At 46.8% G+C, this 24636-nt stretch overlaps 1 protein-coding gene across 1 annotated transcript in view; it reads right to left on the reverse strand.

Annotated features, from left to right (window-relative positions):
- The window catches only part of VPS39 (VPS39 subunit of HOPS complex), an 81194-nt gene that overhangs the window by 41217 nt on the left and 15341 nt on the right, over positions 1-24636 (reverse strand). The window contains exons 5-9 of the mRNA XM_033951426.1: positions 22912-23006; positions 15174-15272; positions 14622-14714; positions 7497-7680; positions 433-553 (exon numbers count right to left, since the gene is read on the reverse strand). Coding sequence (XP_033807317.1) covers positions 433-553; positions 7497-7680; positions 14622-14714; positions 15174-15272; positions 22912-23006 — 592 coding nt within the window. The remainder of the gene's footprint in view (positions 1-432; positions 554-7496; positions 7681-14621; positions 14715-15173; positions 15273-22911; positions 23007-24636) is intronic.

Raw genomic sequence — 24636 nt, forward strand, 5'->3', positions numbered from 1 at the left:
CAATAGGAATTTTAAAACTATATTTCTGCACTGCTAAATATAATTCAATGACTGCAATAGTTAATATATGCATACAAGTCTTTAAGCCCGTTACATTAACGGGTGCTAGAATAGATGTGTGTGTGTCTTTCTTTCTGTCTCTCTCTTTCCTCGGCTGTCCACCTCCACCCCTGCTCCCCCTGTCCAGCAGCACCTCTTCCCTGCTCCCCCTTGTCCAGAAGAAGGCCTTCTCCCTTCCTTTTACCTCCCCCATGTCCAGCAGCACCTCTTCCCTGCTCCCCCTGTCCAGCAGTAGGCCTTCTCCCTTCCTTTAACCTCTCCCCTGTCCAGCAGCACCTCTTCCCTGCTCCCCCTGTATTCTGCGACAGAAAAATAAAAAGTTTCTAAGAAAAATGGAAGAAAAGGCTTGAGAGAAGCTGGAAATTCTCATACCCTCCACATGTAATGAACCGAGGCCTCTGCAGCTCAATGCTTTGTACCAATAGTCTCGGCTCAAACGTTCGGATCTCAACATATCTTGGCAGTACCGCAATGATGTATGGAGGTTGATGTTCTGTAGAAGACAGAGAGCAAGGGCCAAAAACACAAGATTACCACTCAGAACAAACAAAGGTATATATATATATATATATATATATATATATATATATATAGCATGCACATGCATAGCCATGTGACATAACAGGTCACTGCATTTTTCAAAACTAAGTTCAAATCAATTATAGCCTGATGAGGTTAAATCAGATATTTGGCTTTAACAAGATTAAACTCTCATGGCAGGACGTATTAATCCAATGCACTGAGTATCAGTTATATACCGTCTTCTACCAAGTTCTTATTAAAGATCACGATAAACACATTTTAGAGCAGTGGCATTCAACCCAGTCCTCAGGGATCATCTGGCCAGTTGGGTTTTTCAAAATCTCTGTCATCCATATTCATTGTGGATATCCTGAAAACCCGACTGGCCAGGTGGTCCCTGAGGACTGGATTGAATACCACTGTTTTAGAGGACTCCAAAGAGACTGTTTGTTTACTTAGTTAGTTAAGTTTTATAGCCCTTCCTCCCCAGGAGCCCAGAACGGGTTACAGAGGTGCATTCACACTATACTGGATGCATTGGACTAAGGGTTACAGAGGTGCATTCACACTATACTGGAGGCATTGGACTAAGGGTTACAGAGGTGCATTCACACTATACTGGAGGCATTGGACTAAGGGTTACAGAGGTACATTCACACTATACTGGAGGCATTGGACTAAGGGTTACAGAGGTGCATTCACACTATACTGGAGGCATTGGACTAAGGGTTACAGAGGTGCATTCACACTATACTGGAGGCATTGGACTAAGGGTTACAGAGGTGCATTCACACTATACTGGAGGCATTGGACTAAGGGTTACAGAGGTGCATTCACACTATACTGGAGGCATTGGACTAAGGGTTACAGAGGTGCATTCACACTATACTGGAGGCATTGGACTAAGGGTTACAGAGGAGCATTCACACTATACTGGAGGCATTGGACTAAGGGTTACAGAGGTGCATTCACACTATACTGGAGGCATTGGACTAAGGGTTACAGAGGTGCATTCACACTATACTGGAGGCATTGGACTAAGGGTTACAGAGGTGCATTCACACTATACTGGAGGCATTGGACTAAGGGTTACAGAGGTGCATTCACACTATACTGGATGCATTGGACTAAGGGTTACAGAGGTGCATTCACACTATACTGGAGGCATTGGACTAAGGGTTACAGAGGAGCATTCACACTATACTGGAGGCATTGGACTAAGGGTTACAGAGGAGCATTCACACTATATTGGAGGCATTGGACTAAGGGTTACAGAGGTGCATTCACACTATACTGGAGGCATTGGACTAAGGGTTACAGAGGTGCATTCACACTATACTGGAGGCATTGGACTAATGGTTACAGAGGTACATTCACACTATACTGGATGCATTGGACTAAGGGTTACAGAGGTGCATTCATACTATACTGGAGGCATTGGACTAAGGGTTACAGAGGTGCATTCACAATATACTGGAGGCATTAGACCAGTGGCTCTCAAACTTTTTTGGCCCTGGCATATTAAACAGAGCAAATGTTTTTCAAGGCACACTATAATTGAAATTATAAAATTGCAAAACCAACAAAAAATTTAATTTCAGAGCTATTTAAAGTTCTTTAAGCTATGTTTGGGTAATTGTAATAATGGTGAAACTAAAGTAGACAGAATTGCTAATCAATGCAATGGATGTGCTTGTTTTTGAATGCACTTGTCTGGGCAATTATATCCTTACACACCCTGATGCTCATAACACTGACAGACGTGATGTATATGTCATCTATTCTAGTATATACTTATGAAGGGAATTTTTTAAAATAAAGTAAAATTCTAGAATCTCTTTGGGGCGTACCACTGTGCCTGGGCACACAGTTTGAGAGACACTGCATTAGACCAATGGGATCATAGCAGGAGTTGGAGCAATACACCGCACATAGTAATGAGTCTCTGATGGTAGATTGCAGTTAAGGTCTGCTATAGCCTGGCCGTTAGGGTCTCAAGGCAGGTATGTGATGGTTTCAGAACATGGTTTTTACTGCTTTCCGGAAAGGTAGCATGCTATCTATAGCTTGGATGTCTGGGGAAAGCTGGTTCCACAGTTTTACCATAATATGAGAAAAGGATCATTTCCAAGCGGTTACCAGTTGGAGCTGGTGCGCCAGTGAGATGCATAGTTGGTGTTCCAGCCGGGATCTGAGTGGTCTGGTTGGGTGGGTAGATGGGAGAACTTTTCCGCCATATAGTGTGTGTGTTGGGGGGGGGGGTCATGCTGTGGAAGCTTTTAAAGGCGATAGTCAGTTGCTTGAAAATGGTTCGCCTCCTTACAGGTAGCTAGTGTACGTCATTCAGTGCTGGGGTAAAGGGATCAAAAGAACCAGGGATGTTTATTTAGCAGCCTAACTACGGCATTCTGGACTTTTGTAGTTGATGTTAATCCTTTGTAGGAAGGCCAGCATACAAGCCATTACATTAGTCCACGTGAACACAGCACAAAGGCGTATAAGCAGTTGAGTGAAGAATGTGTTGAAGAAGTGTTGCCGAATATGTTTCAGTTGGTGTACATTATATGTATGTTTCATTGCTATCCACTTAGTTTTTTAAATAAATAAATAGGATGAGAACACCTGAACCATCCCGTACACTTCCCTCCCCCCAAATCAACCCCTACCCTTCCCCCCCCCAAAAAAAAAAAGGCAGGAGGAATGCCCACTCCCTCCTGTCACCAAATGTTCCCCCGAACCAACACCCCCCCCCCCTCAGTACCTTTGTCCAGTGGAAGGAGGAGAGAAGCACAGTCCCTCCTCCTTTAAGGCCTGACTCAAGGCCCTGATTGGATCAGATGCCTAAGGCCCCTCCACTTGAGAGGGGCCTTAGGCGTTTAAGTCAATCAGGGCCTTAGGCCCCTCCCCATGCATCACTTAGGCCTTGAAGGAGGAGGGACCGTGCTTCCCTCTTCATTCCAACAGAGAAAGGTATTGAGGGGGGGGGTTCCCGGGTTGAATCTGATGGCAGAAGGGAGTGGGCATTCCTCCTGCCATTTTTGCTACCGTGGGGGGGAGGTGGCAGTTAATGGTGCATCAGGGAGGGCCATCATCAGCAGGGGGAAGGGTGCTTTTTTTCTTTTTTTTTAATGGGGAAGATATTGTGCGTGCTTAACACACACAAACTCTGTGCCCATTAAAAAAAAAAAGGTTTCCTGCCCTGAACAGCTGAGGGGGAGGAGGCTTTCCCTTGCCGGCTCTGTGCATGTGCGAGAGTCGTCCTCACAGCCATCAATCGGATGGGAGAGTAAGGGATTACAACTAACCTCCACGTGAATCATTTGCATGCAAACCTTTTAGTGCATCAATAGCTCTTTTTGAATCGGCCCAAAAAATCGGATCAGAGCAGACTCACACCGTCTTACAAATCCTGTTAGTGCATCTAGACCTTAAAACACAATAGTGCTGTGTTGCTGATCCAATTCTCCATTAGTCTAGATAACAGGAAGTTGTGATCCAGTGTGTCAAAGGCTGCGCTCAGGTCTAATAGGACGAGCAGCACATCTGTGCCTTTGTCAATGTAGTTCCAGCAGTTATCTATTATGTCGAGCAAAACTGTTTTGGTGCTATGATAGTTCCTGAAACCTGACTGTTGTGTGGCTAGGATGTTTTGGTTCTCTATGAATGTGGTTAGTTGATTTAGGACTATCTTCTCCAAGAGGTTTGACACAAATGGAAGGTTGGAAACTGGTCTATAGCTGCTAGGGACCGATGGATCCAAGGTTGACTTCTTCAGTAGAGGTTTGTCCAGGATGATGTCCAGGAAGTTGGTACCTCTCCCTTGCATAGTAAGGCATTGATAAGGGGTAGGATTGAGTTGATGAGGAGACCCTACACTCTGTTTGACTCTGTTTTCACAGATAATCAATAAGGAGAAATTAGGTTCTTACCTGCTAATTTACTTTCTTTTAGCTTCTTCAGACCAGTAGAAGTTAATCTTTACGAATGGTCTCCAGCAGGTGGTGAGTGATCTGTACCCATCTCCCAAAATCCTGACGCACAGGAAAAGAACAGGAAACAGGACAGACCCCCTGAAGCAGAGGGGCCCCCATACGCGGGGTCTCCGGTGGCGCAACTTCAAAAATGCAGCACCGAGGAGACCTGCTAAATCAGATCTAAAAGAACATCCCTCTGAATAAAAAGCGCACCACGGACGCATCTGTGCCGAAAGACGGAAAACTCGACGCCCTGCTGCCAGTGGCCATCCCCTCTAGAGGATCCTGGAAGCCCGCCATAGCGGCCAGATCCTCATCCACGCCAACACGCTCCTCCGACCACCAATTTGCAATCCGATGAGGGAGGAGGAAGAGGGGACACTAAATGAAAAGAGGGAGGCAAAGCCACAGGGGGCGCGGAGGGAAAACCACCCCCGAAACCCCCAGGTGCATGTGGGACCCCCAATTGTCTGCACAAATAAAGAAATTAAATTGGGGGCAAAAAACCCCCGAGGTCCCTGCTGAAACCTGCCCCTGTGTTTGCAATACAGGGGGAAGGTCACCTGAGGTTGCAGACAAAATGGAGGGAACTGTGTCAAAATAGTGAAGATCCCGCCAAAAATAACCCCTTCAGGGCCTGTAGTGGCTGGGAAACCTAAACTGTCCCAGACGCTAAAGCAGGCAAGCCGGCATCAGCTGTTGAAAAATCAGCTGAGAGGGAATCCTTTTTCCCCTACCGTTGGCAGTTCGGGGAATCCATCCGGAGGTAATGAGAGCAGACTGGGCTGCCTCACTGCCTTCAGCTGGCTTGCGAGGCACTAAGGCCGGGGAGCTCTGGATGCCTGCAGCCGCTGCCGACAGAGCTCCATGACCTCACCGGCCCAAACCGCCGAGTTCAGGCCGGCCGCGAGTGCCTCACGGCTGGACCAAATTGTGTCACACTCCCCTGGAGAAGGGCACAATTGCTCCATACACGACCTAGCTAGGAGAAAAAGTGCCGGTTAGTGCAAAAATACAGTAAACTGACAGGGAAGCAACCCTGCAGACCAGCACTACCTCAGGATTTTTTTTTATTTTCAGAACAGACTCCACTGGCTCTCAAAGCAATATGCCTTGCTTGATTTAGGGGGCAAGGCTTATTGCTGAGGCTCCTCTAAAAAAATGTGGGGAGGTGGAGGAAGTGGGGGGGAGGGACCCCGCTCGAGACCCGCCGGGTTTGACACTCCCAAGGTCAGAAGGACCCCCAAACAGGGCCCGCTCAAGCTCTGTCTGGCCAAAAACAGGGACTAGGAACCCCCTAAACAAATTCCAACAGCCCTACCAAGGGAGATGGGTACAGATCACTCAACACCTGCTGGAGACCATTCGTAAAGATTAACGTCTACTGGTCTGGAGAGTGCTAAAGAAACAATGTTAACTTAACACTCACTATAACAATCACAGTCCCCGGTCTCTTACAGTCCCCAAAGAGAATTGCCACAGAGGACGGAGGGCCAAGCCTGATCAGACAGGCAGCAGCTAACTGCCAGCGCGTTTCAGTTCCCCTCCATGTTGATTAGTGGCTGGAAGGAGGAGTCTCTTTCATATGAAAGGATACTCCAGAATGAGAGGGCATAGAATGAAGACTCAGAAGTAATCTAAGGAAATATTTTTATACAGAAAGGGTTGTGGATGTGTGGAAGTCTCCCGGTAGAGGCGGTGGATACAGACTGTGTCTGAATTCAAGACAGCGTGGGACAGGCACATGGGATTTCTTAGGGAGAGTAACAGATCATGGATGGGCCAATTGGCCTTTATCTGCCGTCATGCTTCTATGTTTCTATTATACAGCAGATTACTTGCAACTAGTCTTAATGCAACAGTTATATTATTAATTGTTAGGAAATGACCTGGTCATTATTGGCTCCCATTAATACTGGATCAGGTTTAAGATACACTCTTATACTTGGCTGTTTTAACCCTTAGTCCCCCCTCAGAAAGTTTACAACCCATGTTGCTCCTTGTGATCCTGGGCAAGTCATTAGATAGATTGTGAGCCCACCAGGACAGACAAGGAAAAATGCTTGAGTATCTGAATAAACCCATGTAAACCGTTCTGAGCTCTCCTGGGAGAACAGTATAGAAAATTGAATAAATAAAAAATAAATAAATAAAATACATTCCTTTAAAGTTCACTCTGAGTGTATTTACTAGGCAGTTTTCATGTGCATGGCTCCTTCTCTTTGGAATGCTCTTCCATTGAACTTTCATCAATAAATATATATATTTTTTTATTGAATAGGGGTGTGAAAGCTTGTTTATTTCAGTTGGTCTTTGGGGAAAACCAGTTAGGAATGAACATGCCTTGGTGCTCTAAAGTAGCAGCCTCTTTTTCTCCCTGTGATGAATTTTTTTTTTTTTTAATGTTTTATGTGAATTTGATTATGAGCATAGGCAATAGCTGCAACAGGGAAAAACAGGTTTGAGTTACTGGTGGTTGTTTTTGTAGTAGTAAAAGACACAGGCATTTTGCTTTGAGTTGATGAAGGGAGTGCCGCTTTCCAGAGCTAGCTACTAAAGAATTAAAGTAGTCTAGTTAAAAAAATTAAAAAAAAATTATATAGGACATGGTGGCAGCCTAAGGAAGAGAACATGCTCTGTGCAGGTTCCCAATCAAGCAATCAGCTATTCGTTTCCTCTCTTCTCCTTCTTCAAAAAGGCCGCCCTCTCTGTGGGGAAGATGGAGCACAGAATAGGGCTGGCACAACTGGATTAGGTTCATTGGGATTATAAATCAAGATAAAAGATTATTATCAGGTAAAAAGTTTGGTTCCAACTGAATTGGAAGTTCAAAGGATTAAAAACCAAACCAACCAAAAAACAGTTCTCATACAAAGTAAAAGGTATATGGTGCAGTTTTGATTAACACTTCTAGATAATGAGAAAGCTTCCTGCTCTCACCCATGGCCATGGGGATGTCAGTCCAGTTCAGAGCACATTTCTGGGTACAGGTTCCCTCTTCATTCAGGACTACAGTGAGGTCGTCCTGGCCAACTGCGACTTTCTTGTCTTCTAAAGGAGTCACCAAGGGCTCCAGCTGCTTCCCTGTGGGGAACAGTTCTTTGATTGACCCTTTTCCATCTACCTGTGAACAGAGGAGAGCACAAATTGTCACTCGGTACAGATTTGGACAATATGGCCCAAACCAACCTTGTCCATTGTACACCAGACTCTATACCATAAGGATCCTTGATTGTTTTCAAGATATGTTGAGAATATACTGTCTTACTAGGCAGTTATGAACTGAACATGCTCTGCGAAGGGCCCTAGATAGGGTATGTAACAATTTTCATGCAAGGATTGGGATATCGGTGTTCTCAGTAGCAGCTATGCAGTCCTGGAATGCTTTGACAGGACAATTGTGCCTGTGTAAGCCTAGAAATGTTTTTTTGGTTTTTTTTAAACCTTCTGAAAACATACTTATATGTGTCAGCATTTATGTGAATCCATGAGAGGTTCCATGTTTAGATTTCATCTTGAGTGTGAGATTTTGAAAACTTCTGAAAACATACTTATAGGTTATCAGAACATAAGAACATAAGAAGTGCCCTCTCCGGAACAGACCCTAGGTCAGTGATGGCTAACCTTTTTGAGCCCGAGTGCCCAAACTGCCGCACAAAACCAAAGAATTTTCTCAAAGTGCCAGCACGTCAATTAAACCTTAATAACAAGATTTTAGTATCTAAAAACTCTTTATAAAGTTGCCTGAACTATGTATGCCACTGTCTGTACCTCACTCCCTCCCTATGACCAAAAATTCTCCTTTCTTCTATTCCCCGTATACACAACCATCTCTTTCCCTCCCTTCCTCTCTCCCAAGTCCTTGCCTTATGTGTCCAAAAACCCATTCCCTCCCCCACCTCAGCATCTCTTTCCCTCCCTTCCTCTCTCCCAAGTTCATGCCTTGTGTCCAAAAACCCATTCCCTCCCCCACCTCAGCATCTATTTCCCTCCCTTCCTCTCTCCCAAGTCCATGCCTTCTGTGTCCAAAAACCCATTCCCTCCCCCACCTTAGCATCTCTTTCCCTCCCTTCCTCTCTCCCAAGTTCATGCCTTGTGTCCAAAAACCCATTCCCTCCCCCACCTCAGCATCTCTTTCCCTCCCTTCCTCTCTCCCAAGTTCATGCCTTGTCCAAAAACCCATTCCCTCCCCCACCTCAGCATCTCTTTCCCTCCCTTCCTTTCTCCCAAGTTCATGCCTTGTATCCAAAACGCACTCCCTCCCCCTTTTGTGTTCCCCGTTTGCCTCCCATCCCATCTTAGCAACTTTCTCAGCAAAATGTAGCTCGAGCTGCATAGGCTTGTCTTCTATTTCCTGCCTGTCCTGCCGCGCACACATAGCCGATCGGAAATCTTCCCTGACTTCAGCGCTGACGTCGGTGAAGATTTCCGATCGGCTGTGTAAGCGGCAGGGCAGTCGGAGTAGAAGACGAGCCTCGCGGCTCGAGTTATATTTAACCCCGCGGGTCCCCCATCATCCCCGTTCAGCTCTCTCTCCTGTGCACCCCCTGGTAGTACTGCCCTGATGACAGCCCTGCGCGTGCCAGCTGCAAGGTCTTCGCGTGCCACAGTTGGCACGCGTGCCATAGGTTCGCCATCGCTGCCCTAGGTCCATCAAGTCCGGCGATCCGCACACGCGGAGGCCCCGCCTGGTGTACCCTGGCATAATATTAGTCCCCATATCACTCCAAGCTTCTCATAAGAGATGCGCATCTAGCTTACCCTTACCTATGTCACCTTAAGCCACTCATAAGGAGGTGTACATCTAACTTACCCTTAAACCCTAGAACGGTGGATTCCACAATTACCTCTTCTGGGAAAGCATTCCAGGTTTCCACCACTTGTTGCATGAAACAGAACTTCCTGATATTTGTCAGCATTTATATGTTTCTAGGAGAGAGGTTTGTTGTTGTTCTTTTTTTACCTCAAATGTTGTTTGATTGTGAGATTGCTGACCCAGAGAGGTTTTTATGCCTTGTATTTTGTTTGAAATTCATGTATGATGTGTAAATGTATTTGCTTATTTTGTATGTTCTTTATACACTGTTTTGGTTTAAAGCAGTATATACCATATTTTCACGTAGATAACGCGCACCCGTGTAAAACGCGCACACGGGTATAGCGCGCGGGAAACCCAAATATATGTAAAAAAAATTTTGTATACCGCGCACACCCGTATACCGCGCATGCTGCCCGACTCTCCCGTCGCCGCCCAACTCTCCTTTCGTCCGCCCCGACTCTCCTCTCCCCCTTGAAGTCCTATCCCCACTCTGAAAGCCTGATGCCCCCCCGACGTCCGATTCAACCCCCCCCCCCGCAGGACCGCTCGCACCCCCACCCTGAAGGACCACTCGCACGTACCCGACTCCCCGACATGATCGGGGCAAGAGGGATCTCAAGCCTTCTTGCCCCAGCCAACCGCGGCATCCCCGACACGATCGGGGCAAGAGGGAGCTCAAGCCCTCTTGCCCCCCCCGACTCCCCGACATGATCGGGGCAAAAGGGAGCCCAAGCCCTCTTGCCACGCCGACTCCCCAACTCCCCAACAATATCGGGCCAGGAGGGAGCCCAAGCCCTCCTGGCTCTGGCGACCCCCCCCCCCCCGCTAGTTGTTCGGGCCAGGAAGGAGCCCAAATCCTCCTGGCCACGGCGACCCCCTACCCCTACCCCACACTACATTACGGGCAGGAGGGATCCCAGGCCCAACTGCCCTCGAAGCAAACCCCCCTCCCCCCAACGACCGCCCCCCCAAAGAACCTCCGACCGCTCCCCCAGCCGACCCGCGACCCCCCTGGCCGACCCCCACCCCCCTTCCCCATACCTTTGTGTTGTTGGCCGGACAGACAGGAGCCAAACCCGCCTGTCCGGCAGGCAGCCAACGACGGAATGAGGCCGGATTGGCCCATCCGTCCCAAAGCTCCGCCTACTGGTGGGGCCTAAGGCGCCTGGGCCAATCAGAATAGGCCCGGGAGCCTTAGGCCCCTCCTGGGGGCGGGGCCTGAGGCACATGGGCCCAACGTGACCATGTGCCCAAGGCCCCGCCCCCAGGAGGGACTTAAGGCTTCCAGGCCTATTCTAATTGGCCCAGGCGCCTTAGGCCCCACCAGTAGGCGGAGCTTTGGGACGGATGGGCCAATCCGGTCTCATTCCGTCGTTGGCTGCCTGCCGGACAGGCAGGTTTGGCTCCCGTCTGTCTGGCCAACTTCACAAAGGTACGGGGAAGGGGGGTGGGGGTGTCGTGGGGGTCGGCCAGGGGGGTCGCGGGTCGGCTGGGGGGGCGGTCGGAGGTTCTTGGGGGGGGGCGGTCGTTGGGGGGAGGGGGGTTTGCTTCGAGGGCAGGAGGGCCTGGGATCCCTCCTGCCCGTAATGTAGTAAGGGGTGGGGGTAGGGGGTCGCCATGGCCAGGAGGGTTTGGGCTCCCTCCTGGTCCGAACAACTAGCGGGGGGGGGGGGGGGTCGCCAGAGCCAGGAGGGCTTGGGCGCCCTCCTGGCCCGATATTGTCGGGGAGTTGGGGAGTCGGTGGGCAAGAGGGCTTGGGCTCCCTTTTGCCCCGATCGTGTCGGGGAGTCGGGGGGGCAAGAGGGCTTGAGCTCCCTCTTGCCCCATCGGTCCTTCGGGGTGGGGGTGCGGGTGCGTGCGGGTGCGTACGAGCGGTCCTTCGGGGTGGGGGTGCGAGCGGTCCTGCGGGGGGGGGTGAATCGGACGTCGGGGGGGGAACTATATAAAAAAAATTTTGTACAACGCGCTCACGCGTATAATGCGCAAGGTTATGCACGGTTTGTAAAATCGTGTATAACGCGCGCGTTATATGCGTGAAAATACGGTACATTTTTAAATAAATAAAATAATTTTGGGATTACATGTATGTTTTCCCCTCCGGTAAAGAGCTAATGCAATAAAAATCATGCAAAAAAGTTATTTGGCTGCTAGCTTAAAAGTGTATGGCTCAGATGATTAGTCTATAATAGCCTTCAGCCCAGTCCTTAGGACACTCAGCCAGTCAACTTTTCAGGATACCCACAAGGATCATGCATAAGGGCCATAGAGCTGGGGTACTGCATTTTTAAAAAAAAATAAATGTTGTTATCTTCTTAAGTTTTTATCGCCCCCTGTAGTTCAACCCTTTCTCAGCATTGGTTTACAGCAGGCTTGTCCAATTTCAGTCCTCAAAAGCCACAAACAGGTCCAGGATAACTGAGTATAAACAAGATATTTTGCACATAATGTAGTATACATACAAATCTCTCATATGCCTTTTCATTAGTAATATCCTAAAAATCTGACTTTGTTTAGTCCTTGAAGACTTAAATTCTAACAAGCCTGGATTAAGCAGCTCACTTCATATTTGATTCATTCATTCATTTTTCTATACCATTCTCCCAAGTGAGCTCAGAACAGTTTACATGAATTTATTCCCTGTCTGTCCCGGTGGGCTCACAATTTGTCTAATGTACCTAGGACAATTGGGGGGGGATTAAGCGACTTGCCCAAGGTTACAAGAAGCAGCAGGGTTTGAACCCACAATTTCAGGGTGCAGAGGCTGTAGCCTTAACCAACATCAACCCAGGAGGGGTGACCCTGGAAACTACAGGCCTGTGAGCTTGACTTCGGTTCCGGGAAAGATGATGGAAGCAATGGTAAAGGACACAATCAGCGAACACATAGAAAACAATGGACAACTGAAGGCGAGCCAGCATGGCTTCTGCAAGGGAAGGTCGTGCCTGACGAACTTGCTGTACTTCTTCAAGGGAATAAACAGCCAGATGGATAAGGGGGAATCCATAGACATCATTTACCTTGACTTCCAAAAAGCCTTCGACAAGGTACCTCACGAACGGCTACTAAAAAAGCTGTGGAACCACGGGGTGCAAGGGGATATCTACCGATGGATCAAACACTGGTTGGCAGGCAGGAAACAGAGGGTTGGAGTAAAGGGCCAATACTCAGACTGGCAATGGGTCACGAGCGGAGTTCCACAGGGGTCGGTGCTGTGACCTCTATTGTTCAATATATTTATTGACGATCTGGAGTCGGGGACAAAATGTGAGGTTATCAAATTTGCTGATGACACCAAACTCTGCAGCAGGGTTAGGAACACGGAAGACTGTGAAAACCTGCAAAGGGACCTAACGAGACTGGAAGAATGGGCAAAAAAGTAGCAAATGAGTTTTAACGTAGAGAAATGCAAGGTCATGCATGTAGGGAAAAAGAACCCGATGTTCAGCTACAAAATGGGGGGAACATGGCTAGGGGTGAGTAACCTTGAAAGGGATCTGGGGGTGATGGTCGACACATCACTGAAACCATCAGCGCAGTGTGCGACAGCCTTAAAGAAAGCAAACAGAATGCTGGGCATCATCAAAAAGGGTATCACAACCAGGACGAAGGAAGTCATCATGCTGCTGTATCGCGCAATGGTGCGCCCGCACCTGGAGTACTGTGTTCAATACTGGTCGCCGTACCTCAAAAAGGACATGGCGGTACTCGAGGGAGTGCAGAGGAGGGCGACTAAACTGATAAAAGGTATGGAAAATTTCTCATACGCTGACAGGTTAAAAACGCTGGGGCTGTTCTCTCTGGAGAAGAGGAGACTTAGAGGGGACATGATAGAAACCTTCAAAATCCTAAAGGGCATAGAGAAAGTGAATAAGAACAGATTCTTCAAACTGTGGGGAGCCACAAGCACTAGGGGTCACTCGGAGAAATTGAAAGGGGACAGGTTTAGAACAAATGCTAGGAAGTTCTTTTTTACCCAGAGGGTGGTGGACACATGGAACAAGCTTCCGGAGGAGGTGATAAGCCAGAATTCTGTACAGGGGTTCAAGGAAGGTTTGGATAGGTTCCTGGAGGATAAGGGGATAGAGGGGTACAGATAGAACTGGAGGTAGGTTATAGAAATGGTCAGAAACCACTTCACAGGTCGCGGACCTGATGGGCCGCCGCGGGAGCGGACCGCTGGGCAGGATGGACCTCTGGTCTGACCCAGTGGAGGCAACTTCTTATGTTCTTATGTTCAGTCTTCAAGAAACATCCAGCCGATCAGATCTGCAGGATTTCTAAAATAAGCACGAGATACATTTGCATATAATAGAAGTAATATGTATGCAAATCTATCAATTCATTAGTGATACCCCAAAAATATGACCTGTTTGCAGCTTTCAAGAACTGAACTTGGACAAGCCAGGTTTACAGCTTTCCACACTTTCTTTTTCTTGACAAACTCCCTATAAAGTCTTTACTTGATTCTATGAATTCTAGCTGCTATTCTTACTGGTTCCGTCTTGATTTTTGTTTTATGTCTGTCGAATTGCGCTCTGTCTAGAAAATTTACGATAAAGAATAAAAACTTTTTAAAGAAAAGAAAGGCCTTGACTTAACGTAGAAGCCAACTTGTGGTTTTGGCTTTGAACGGAACCAAATCCGCAGTTGAAACTGTCATGCCCACTCTGCCTTGCCAGAACATGTGTCCCCTTCCCCCGGCAGAACCCTAGCCACCCAACTACCCTTAGATCCACCTCAGGCCTATATTAAAAAGATCTGGTGGTCTAGTGGCCTCTTTGGGGGCAGGAACAAACCACACTCATTCCTGCCCAATGTCACTGTTCAGTGAAAATGGCTGCCGAAACTGCTGTGGGAAGTCCCAGCAGCAATTCTGAGATTGGAACTGGCATAAGCAGGAGTTTATATCTAATCAGTCTTGCTTATGCCAGTTCCAATCTCAAAATAGCCACCAGGACCTCCATGATAGTCTTGTAAGGTTGCTGTGGGAAGACTCGGCAGCCATTTCAACTGGGTTTTGTTCCTGCCTCCAAAGAGGCCACTAAATCTCTACAGCTTCTTAAGGCAGGGCTTATGGGGAGGGCTTATGGGTGGTCAAGCAACCCAAAGGGGGGTAACAGCGAGTGACAATTCCAGTTTCAGCCAAAACTGCATTATCATTTTCATCTGAAACCCAACCCAGATTCTGGACAACAGACAGAATTCTAACAACTCCCCTTCTTACAAACCAAACAGCAGGTCCTCACCCTAATCAGATAATAATCCCTCTTGAAGCCCACACAGATTGAGTTCTCACACCATGCCATGGACTTTGGCACATCTGGAACACTGAGGTCCCCCTGAAAGAGAGGAGAAAGAAGGAGAAAGTGAGCTGCTGCTGGACCAAAGTCATACCTTTTACACAGGCGGAGAGCTTATCTACAGGAACAGAGGAAAAGTTTATGTTAAAGGGAGGGGAGTAATATCTGAACAATCCTTCACATAAGACTTATAATAAAGTCAGTTCACCAGATCCTCTTATACATGTGCCTTTACATGACTTTCATAGGGTACAAATAGTGTGCTTTATACCATACGGTGTATTCATTATTGTAAAAAAAACCTTTTCCTAATAAAAATGTATCTCTCTACAAAACAGAAGTTTATAATCTCTGTATTACCAAAACTAATGCAGCACTCTTCAGTGCATTCATTAATTGCAATCTTACAGAGGTGAAATATAGAAAAGAGAGCCATGATTCAGCTTTCTTACAGAGAACAAGCTTAGCTTGGTAGAAAAGCACAGGGTACCAATTTACCTGCAGTTCATAGAACTCCCTATCCTTCCAGAAGAAAAGCTGCAGCTTCTTCTTCACTGCGACACACATCCTCAGCTCCTCCTCACCTGTGGTTGAGTGCTACAGAGAGAGAGAGACACACACACATGCAGCAAAACACAATTCAGAGGAAATAGTCTCCTGGACATTTGCAATTCAGCCCAACAGAAGGTATCATTTCTCAAGACATTAGCTTAACAATTACACTTCTCCCTCAATATTTGTGGGGGCAAGGGGCAGAGCCGGCCCGCGAATATTGAAAATTCACAAGTAACTGGAGGAAGTGACGTCATCGTGGCTCATGGCAGCCTAGAGCGATAGCTCCGCGGACCCCGGTGCTGTTTTTCGCTGCCTTCGCGCGATTTTGCGTGCCTGCACCTCTTCTTTCCTTCAGCACACTTGTAAAGCTGTCTGCTGCACTCTGATGGCAACTCGAAAGAAACAAACGGACATCAAGACATTTTCCTCGCCGCTCCCGCATGGGCCGACTAAAGCTAGCTCCAAAATGGCGCCCGACCCGACTGCAGCTGTGGAGGTCTCGCTGTCGGAGGCAGAGTTGCCGACATTTCATCGGGAGATGCGCGGCTGGTTTCAAGACCTAAAAACAGAAATTGCAGCGGTTCGGGCTGATATACACACAGTTGTGGCTGAACTGAAACGTGAGGTGGGTGAGATCGGAAGTAGAGTGGGAGAAACTGAGGTTACTGTGGAGGCTCACAGCTCTGAATTGGCCCAGCTGAAGGGCAAGATTGCAACGCTGGAGGAGAGAGCTGAAGTGAGCACCCTAAAAATGGAGGACTTGGAGAATCGCTCTAGGAGATGCAACCTTCGCTTTCGGGGTGTGCCGGACACTGTCTCCGATTCTCGCTGTATGGAGGTGATTGATCATATCTGTATTCAGGCACTAGAGACTGCTGGCTTACCTGTGGAAGTGGGAAAGCCATTGCTTGATAGGGCTCATCGCATCCCTGGCCCTCGAGATGTGAACCGCCCTCGTGATGTTGTGGCCTGTTTCCATCGCTATATGGATAAGGAGCATGTGCTTAGGGCGGTGAGGCGCTCGGGAGGAACCGTTAAATGGGAAGAAGCGGACATTGATATCTATCCTGATATAGCTCCAGCAACCCTGGCCCGCCGTCGCACGTATAGAGATTGCACCCGTATACTGCAGGAGCACAGTGTTCGATATAGATGGATTTATCCCATTGGACTGGCTTTTACACATGCGGGCAAGACCTACACTGCAATAACTGTGGTGGATGTTCAGGCTCGACTGGTGGAAGCAGGTTTGATGGCGGCTTCAGAAATGGCTCCGCTTCCGCAGAGGTCACCTGTGCCCAAATCAGGAAGAGGGCTGGGATGGCAGAGAGTGGCTAGATCGGCTACAGCTCGTCGCCCTTTGGAGGCGGCCGCACCCTCACCCACTTGAACATTTGTATTTGTGCAATGTGATTAAGAAATTTTGTGCTGTGGCTGTTTTCTCTTCTCTTTGCTGAGCGGCATCTGTCGCGAAGACTGTTTATAAGGCTTGTTCTGGGGGTCCCTTTGTGAACTGTCTCTCTACACTTCCTGTACCGTGGTTACCAGGTGCTTTGGTGGCTGGACCATGTGGGGTATTGTTGGGGGGTTGGGGGGAGGGGGGGGTGTTGGTGCTGGGAAAAGTAGTAACCGAGTGCTTTCTTGTATGATTGTATGGAAGTGTGTTTGTATAATGTTTTTTTTCAGGTTGCGATTGCAGGGGTTGGATGATTTGGCTGCTTTGGAACTATTGGTTGATTTGGTAATAATGTGCTTTTTCTTTTCTGGTACAAATGGATAAACTCACTTTGCTATCTTATAATGTACATGGTCTGAATTCTCCACAAAAACGACGCTTGTTATTTAAGGAACTGAGCCGCCTGAATAGTGCGGTTGGATTTATTCAGGAGACCCATTTTCAATCTCACTATGAGAAATTGCTTACACACCACAACTATCCACACGTTTTCCTTTCTTCTAATAAGGTCCGGAAAAAGACCCAGGGGGTGGGCATCTTAATACATAAACGTGTCCAGGTGGTATTGAGAGAGGTGGTGCGGGATGTTGAGGGCCGCTACATATTGGTCAAGGCTGAGCTGGATGGGAATTTGTATAGCTTGCTGAATGTCTATGCCCCAAACGCTGGTCAGGGGGCCTTCTTTACGTTGTTAGAGCGTATGCTGTTAGATCATGTAGAAGGTACACTCCTTGTGGGTGGGGATTTTAACCTTACTTGCTATCCTCAGGAGGATAATTCAAATTCTTCCATCCGCTACGCTAGAAGCGACAGAAGAGCATTGCTGCGCTTCCTGCGTAGGCATGATTTGATAGATGTGTGGCGTTATTTACATCCAGACACGCGAGATTACACATTTTATTCATCAAAACATAATTCATATACTAGAATTGATATGTGGATGCTACCTCGTATTGCTTTGCCTCGAGCCCTAGCCTCCAGTATTGAGCCCCGGGTGTGGTCGGATCATGCTCCTTTGACTCTGGAGCTACAGGTTGGACAGGTTAGAGGCGGCCGTCGCTTGTGGCGTATGAATGACTCTTTGTTAAAAGATCCCACTACCTTGACTCTTTTAGAGACTGATGTCGAGGAGTTTTTTGTATTCAACGACATAGCTGACATTAATGTTGCAATTCTTTGGGAAAGTTTTAAAGCTACCCTTAGGGGTTGTTGCATTTCGAGAGGGTCGTACAGAAATCAATGTCGAGTGGCACGCAGATTAGAACTGGTGTCTCGCCTTCGACGCCTAGAGAATGCTCACAAGAGAGCCCCGTCGGTGGCTGGGAGGGTTGCGTTGACGGAGTGCCGGAGAGATTTACAAGAACTTGATTTAGAGGGCATGGCTTGGGCCCTGCAGAGGCGGAAACAGCGGTTTTTTGAATGGGGTGGTAGGGCAGGCCGCTTGTTAGCGGCACAGATTAAGCAAATCCAAGCACAACACTCCATAACTCGGATTCGTAATGCTTCGGGTCAGCTTTGTGTAGATGATGGGGACATCCATCAGGCTTTTTTATCCTTCTATCAGACTCTGTACACTCCGGAAACTGAATCCACGGAGGGGGAGATTGATGCTTTTCTATCTAACGTCACCTTGCCTTGTTTGGCGGAAGTGGATGCGGAGTGGCTTTCTTCCCCTATTCAACCCGCTGAGGTGGTAGCGGCTATACGTCATCTGGCTGCTTCCAAGGCACCGGGTGTTGATGGCTTTTCCCCCCTGTTTTATAAGAAAATGGAGGCCCATATAGTCAATCCTCTGACTAGATTGTTTAATTCTTTTTTGGAGGGGGATTGTCTGCCGTATTCGTTTCGTCAAGCAGCGGTTTCCCTTCTTCCTAAACCTGGGAAAGATCCCCTCCTTTGTGGGTCTTACCGCCCTATTTCATTGTTAGGAGTGGATTATAAGCTGTTTACCCGTATTTTGGCAGTCCGGTTGCAACGTTTTCTGCCTTACCTAGTGCATGGAGATCAATGTGGCTTTATTTCAGGGAGGCAACCTGGTGACAACATCCGAAGAGTGTTAGATCTTATTGGAGTGGCCCATCAAAATTCTGTTCCGGCAGTCCTGTTATCAGTTGACGCTGAAAAAGCCTTTGATAGGGTTTATTGGCCGTTTATGTTAGCGGCCTTGAAGAAAATGGGCATTTCGGGTGCTTTTCTACACTGGGTGACTTTATTATATGCTGCCCCGGAGGCTTGTTTAAGAGTTAATGGAAGATATACTGCTAATTTTATGATCCGTAGAGGGACTAGGCAAGGGTGCCCTTTGTCACCACTGATTTTCGCGCTGGTCATGGAACCTTTAGCAGCCTCTATACGTGCGAATGCTGCCATTCAGGGAATTGTGGTGGGTGGTGAAGAGCATAAGATTTTATTGTATGCCGATGATATTTTGTTTACCTTGACCCACCCACTTCGCTCTCTGACAGAGGCGCTTCGTGTTATGGCTACATTTGGGGCGGTGGCTGGCTTTAAAATCAACATCGAAAAATCTGAATTGCTTAACGTTTCCCTTCCGGACTTGTTGGTGACGGACCTACGTGCTAGGTTCTCGTTTCGATGGGCGGCTAAATCCATTAAATACCTTGGTGTGCGTATATCTCGAAGACTTTCTGACCTTTTTGAATTGAATTACCCCCCGTTGCTAAGAACTGTATTTGCTGATCTGGACCGATGGGAGGGATTGAGATTGTCTTGGATGGGTAGGATTAGTGCGTTGCGTATGAATGTATTGCCTCGTTTTTTGTATCTGTTCTCCTGCCTACCTCTCTCAATTCCTAAACGGTTCTTGCTTAGGCTACAAAGGCGGGCCTTTGCTTATATCTGGACACGTAAACCCCCTAGGGTGCGGAGGGAACGTATGTACTGGGACAGATTACATGGGGGAATGGGTGTTCCTGATTTTTCTACATATTATTATGCATCCCAACTGCAGGGACTGTTTCATTGGGCATATCCCTCCCAGCGCTGGGTCTCACTTGAACAGGCCTTACAACCTACTTACCCTTTGGCAGCAGTGCCCTGGCTGTCTTTTGATATCCTTCGGGATCTGCAAACTGAGACATCTTATGGGATGGAATGTACTCTGCATGCGTGGAGCCGGGTTCGACGAGCTTGGTTCCCACGTCAGCGCTATTTTTATGCTACTCCCATTAGATTTGCCCCTGATTTTCTGCCTGCTAAAGATACTGGGATTTTTCGGCGTTGGGAAATGGAGGGTCTTAGGGTCCTAGGTCAGCTGGTAGTGGGTGGACAACTGGTACCCTTTGCTGCCTTACAATCTATATATGATCTCCCCTCGACTGATTTTTTCGCCTATGTCCAACTTCGAGATTTTATGGTGAAGAGGGTGGTCCCGGAGTGGGAAGGGGCAGACTCTGCTTTCTTACAAGTTTTTAGGATGGGATCTGGGGTGGGCCTTATTTCCCGTCTTTATAGGGCTCTTTTATACACTCGACCACAGGCCCACACATATGAACATCGTTGGGAACTCTTGCTGGGAAGGGTTTTGGATTATCGGCAATGGGACTGTCTTTATGGTACACTGCTGAGAGTCTCCTTGGCATCTCCCTTAGTGGAGCAGGGGTATAAGATGCTATTTCAGTGGTACCTCACGCCAGAAAAGGTGCATCGTTTCTATCACTGTGGGAACGGGCACTGTTGGCGCAATTGTGGGTGTCTGGGCTCCTTTGGGCATGTGTGGTGGGATTGTATTAAGATTGTACCTTTTTGGAAGATGGTTCAACGACTGCTGATTGATGTGTTACGCTTACCCATCATATTGCGTATGGACACATTTTTACTTAACTATCCTTTGGGAAGTTTGGATGTGGATCAGAATCATTTTGTGGCCCTGGTTGCTACGGCAGCCAGACTTTTAGTGGCTACATATTGGAAGCGGGACTCTTTGCCTTCTCGGACTGAACTGTTACATAAGGTTGATCAAATTTACTTGATGTCCAAATTGACTGCTTTAAATAATGATTCCTGTGGAACGTTTCATCGACAGTGGTCTCGTTATAGCTCCTGGCGAGGTCTACTTTGAAACTTTTCTTATTTTTCCTTTTGCATCTTCCTTTGTTTTAGGCTTATATTGTATCACTCGGTGGGGGGGGTGGGGGGGTTCTGTTGTTTCGTATGGGCAATGTACTTTTGCTGTTGGCATACTGCCTGTGTACTGTTTTCATTTTGTTTAATAAAATTTTAAACTATAAAAAAAAAAAAAAAAAAAAAAAAAAAAAAAAATTCACAAGTAACATTTGGGCCGGCTCTGACCCACCCACCCCCCGCCTTCCCCTGGCATCCCAGACCTTACCTGGTAGTCTAGCGGGCTTTCGGGGCAGGAGCGATCTTCCTACGCTCCTGCCATGAGCAGATTACTCATAGATGTATCGGCTGGCAGAAGCAAGCTTTCTGCGCTCCTGCTTGGGCCTGCGCCACATTCTGAATGGTTGCCGTCAGTTCTTGCAGGACTCGCGAGAACTGAAGGCAGCCATTCAGAACGCGGAAAGGGCCCAGGCAGGAGCGCAGAAAGCTTGCTTCTGCCAGTCGATACACCGCTAGACCACCAGGCCATAAGGGGCATTTTAAAATGTACGACAGAGGTGTATTATACTTCTTTCTGGTTGTTTATAGTTGGGTTACTATCTCCCACATCTATCTGCATGCACGGTCTCTCCGACTGTGTAGACAATGCTCATTTACGACTTTAATATCTTGTTGGGGAGGGATGACGAAGAGAGTTGCTGGTATGGGTAGTTGTGGTTCGATCGGGTGGGAGGCTTTTTTTTTTTGGGGGGGGGGCAGGTGTTGTGCTGTTCCATAAAAATGCATTTTATGGCTATAGTTCCTGGACTATTTGCACTTTGGAGGTGTTTGGTTTGTTGCCTATGATGCCTGTTCTTTTTTGCTGTTTTTTTTCTATTACACTTGGTTGTCATCACTAAAAATTGTTTGAACATAAAAAGGTATGACCGGGGGGGAGGGGATGGGGGTCGTTTTAAAAAGCTACTACGGGGGGTGTTCTAAAACAGTATAGGGGGATTAAAAAAGGTCTCTTGAGACTACGACGGGAACACCCCGCAGCCATTTTGTAGGAGTGATCTGCACAGGGCAGGAGCGTAGGAAGATCGCCCCTGCTCCGAAAGCCCGCTAGATCACCAGGTAAGGTCTGGGGAGGTCCGGGATAGAGCGTTTCTTTTCTTTTCGTCCCCCAAAATCACAAATAACTGAATCTGCGGATTCAGAGGGAGAAGTGTAGGACTATTCCTCAAAACAACTGATTAGTCAGCCCCTAAACAGTAAGGAGGGGGGTCAATTTTCACAGACAATAGGTGCCTAAATATGGCGGTCAGTAGCCTAAATTGGCCAGTATGAAAACGGACTATGGTTGAGCCTTAAATTTAGGATCACAGTTTGACTTATCTCCTATGTCTGGCACTCAAAAAGAGGGATAGGTATGGGGAAAGATTTAAGGCAGGGGGGAAAAGGTTAGGTGCTTAAAACTCATTTTCAGTACTAAGCACTTAAATAGGAGTCTAAGTCTGGACAAATGAACTGCAAGTCTAAACGTAGGCCTCTTAAAGTTTTAGCTGCCTAAGTTTAGGTTAAATTTGCAGTCAAAAATGCATGATACAAATTAGGGGTATCGAAAAAAGTAGAGAAGGAAGACACTCTCCCTAGACACCATGCTGGGGAGAGTGAACGATGCAAGGCTGTCGTAAGACCACCAGCTTTTTGCTAGGACTGATGTGGCCAAAGCACGCTATACACTTGAGCACATTTTTGGAACAAGACATCAGCTGACTGTTTTTTGGGGGGGAGGAAGGATCTCCCAAGCAATACCAGATAAACTGAAGGACAAGTAGAGAAACAATCCCCACCCTCCCTCCCACCATATTTCACTATCTAGGGCACTTGTTAGGTTGGTCATAGTCCTGCTTTCAAGTTTGGCCAAAGACCTCTAGAACTGGATGTCTAAAATTTAAGTACAGAGGCATTTTTGAAATCCGATGTCTAGCAATACTAAAGCACAGAATACACAGCCCAGGCTGCTTGCAGTATGAGTTGTATTTAACTTTGGAATAAAACATATCTTGAAGTTCAGTATGGAAGGACAAGGTGACAGTAATGAGAATAGTTACTATTCTCTCTGTGCCAGAAGGTTGAAAGAACAAAGATCCAGCTTACCTGCAGGTCGCATGTAAACAGAGTTGCCCCTTTTGCTTTGGAGATTGCAGTAATTTGCTGAAATGTCAGCAGGTCATGGACGTGGACATTACTATCTGCATTGGGAAGAGATCGCACAATTAGTAGAGCAGTGGTCTCAAACTCGCGGCCTGGGGGCCACATGTGGCCCGCCAGGTACTATTTTGAGACCCTCGGTATATTTATCATAATCACAAAAGTAAAATAAAACAGTTTCTTGATCATATGTCTCTTTAGCTACAAGTTACAATATTATTATTAAGACTTAGACAAAAGGAAAGATTTATAAACTATAAAGTCTTACCTCATGCAAAATTGTCATTTCTTTAATAAGACATTAACTAATTTTTCTGCGGCCCTTCAAGTACCTACAAATCCAAAATGTGGCCCTGCAAAGGGTTTGAGTTTGAGACCACTGTACTAGAGTATGTCCAAGAATGAAAGTTAAATACAGAAGAAAGCGGGTCAAAATCTATGAGAACCCTGTAAAGCTCAGCTTCTCTTAGAGTCAGAAGGATATGAGGGTCTTGAAGCAAAACATTTTGGCAGGTGCAAAGTTCGAAACTGATTACTTGATTGTGTAGAATCCGCTGCCATACTTTACGAGTCGGCCTTTTGAGCCTATAGCATGAGCATTCACAAGCTGCTTTTATTTTATTTTTGACATTAAATGATATATGAATCTACATAGCTCATGCAACATAACAGAGTTTTCTCATGTACTGTTGGGAAATCTGGGTTTGATTCATGGATGCCAGTTCTGTGGATGCTTAAGCACCCCCAATACTAAAAATATTTCCTGATTAAGTCCAGGGAAAAGTAATTTTTGGGGTTTAATAACCCCAATCATTTTGAAAAGTTGGATCCTATTGTTTGATTTGTTGCAGATTTTATGTCCAGATACTTTATTGAAATCTTACATATAATACAAGCCAGGATGTACATTGTGATCTGGATGAATGTTGTTAGATGTGGAAAGACGCAAAGAGGTACGGTATGTTGATACAGCAAAATCCTTTTCCGTGGCTGGCCTAGTTATGTGAAATTATATGCCTGGGAATTTACATTTATGTAATAATGTTTTGAGGTTTAGGAAATTGTTAAAACTTATTTTTTTGCCAAGGGATTTAACTGGGAAAAAAAACCAAACATGAACTTGGTGAGTTTCCCGTATCATTATTACAGCTTATGGGCGATGTAAACGATGTGGCATTTGTTTAATGTTCAACTGGATTATGAATGTTTTTTTGTAAGTCACCTAGATTTTAGGCAGATAATAAATAAATATCAGCTCTCCTGCTGATGTCACTTCCGAGGGCCATGCATAGGAAGTGACATCAGAGGGACAGCCGACGGGGTCGCGAGGAGCATGTTGTTGACCGCCGCAAACAACTTAGACTACAGGTACAGAGGAAGGGAAGGAGGGGGATACGTGTGGCAGGCAGGATAAAAGATGGAGCGGGGGGTGGGCCAAGACAAGGGTGGGGGAGAGGCGCCACTGTCCCAGGTGCCTCTCACCCTCGCTACACCACTGAGTCTGAACCTAGCCTTTAACTACATTAAAAAAAGTACATAAACACTATTTTACACTTGTGCAAGCTGTAAGTAGAAAGTTTGTTACACTTTTAGGTACTACAGACCAACAATCCCCCAATCCATACTTTATTTTATTACTGGACGTTTACACTGTAATCTAATCTTCTATTT

The sequence above is a fragment of the Geotrypetes seraphini genome, chromosome 7 (assembly GCF_902459505.1).
Source record: "Geotrypetes seraphini chromosome 7, aGeoSer1.1, whole genome shotgun sequence".
Taxonomy (NCBI): domain Eukaryota; kingdom Metazoa; phylum Chordata; class Amphibia; order Gymnophiona; family Dermophiidae; genus Geotrypetes; species Geotrypetes seraphini.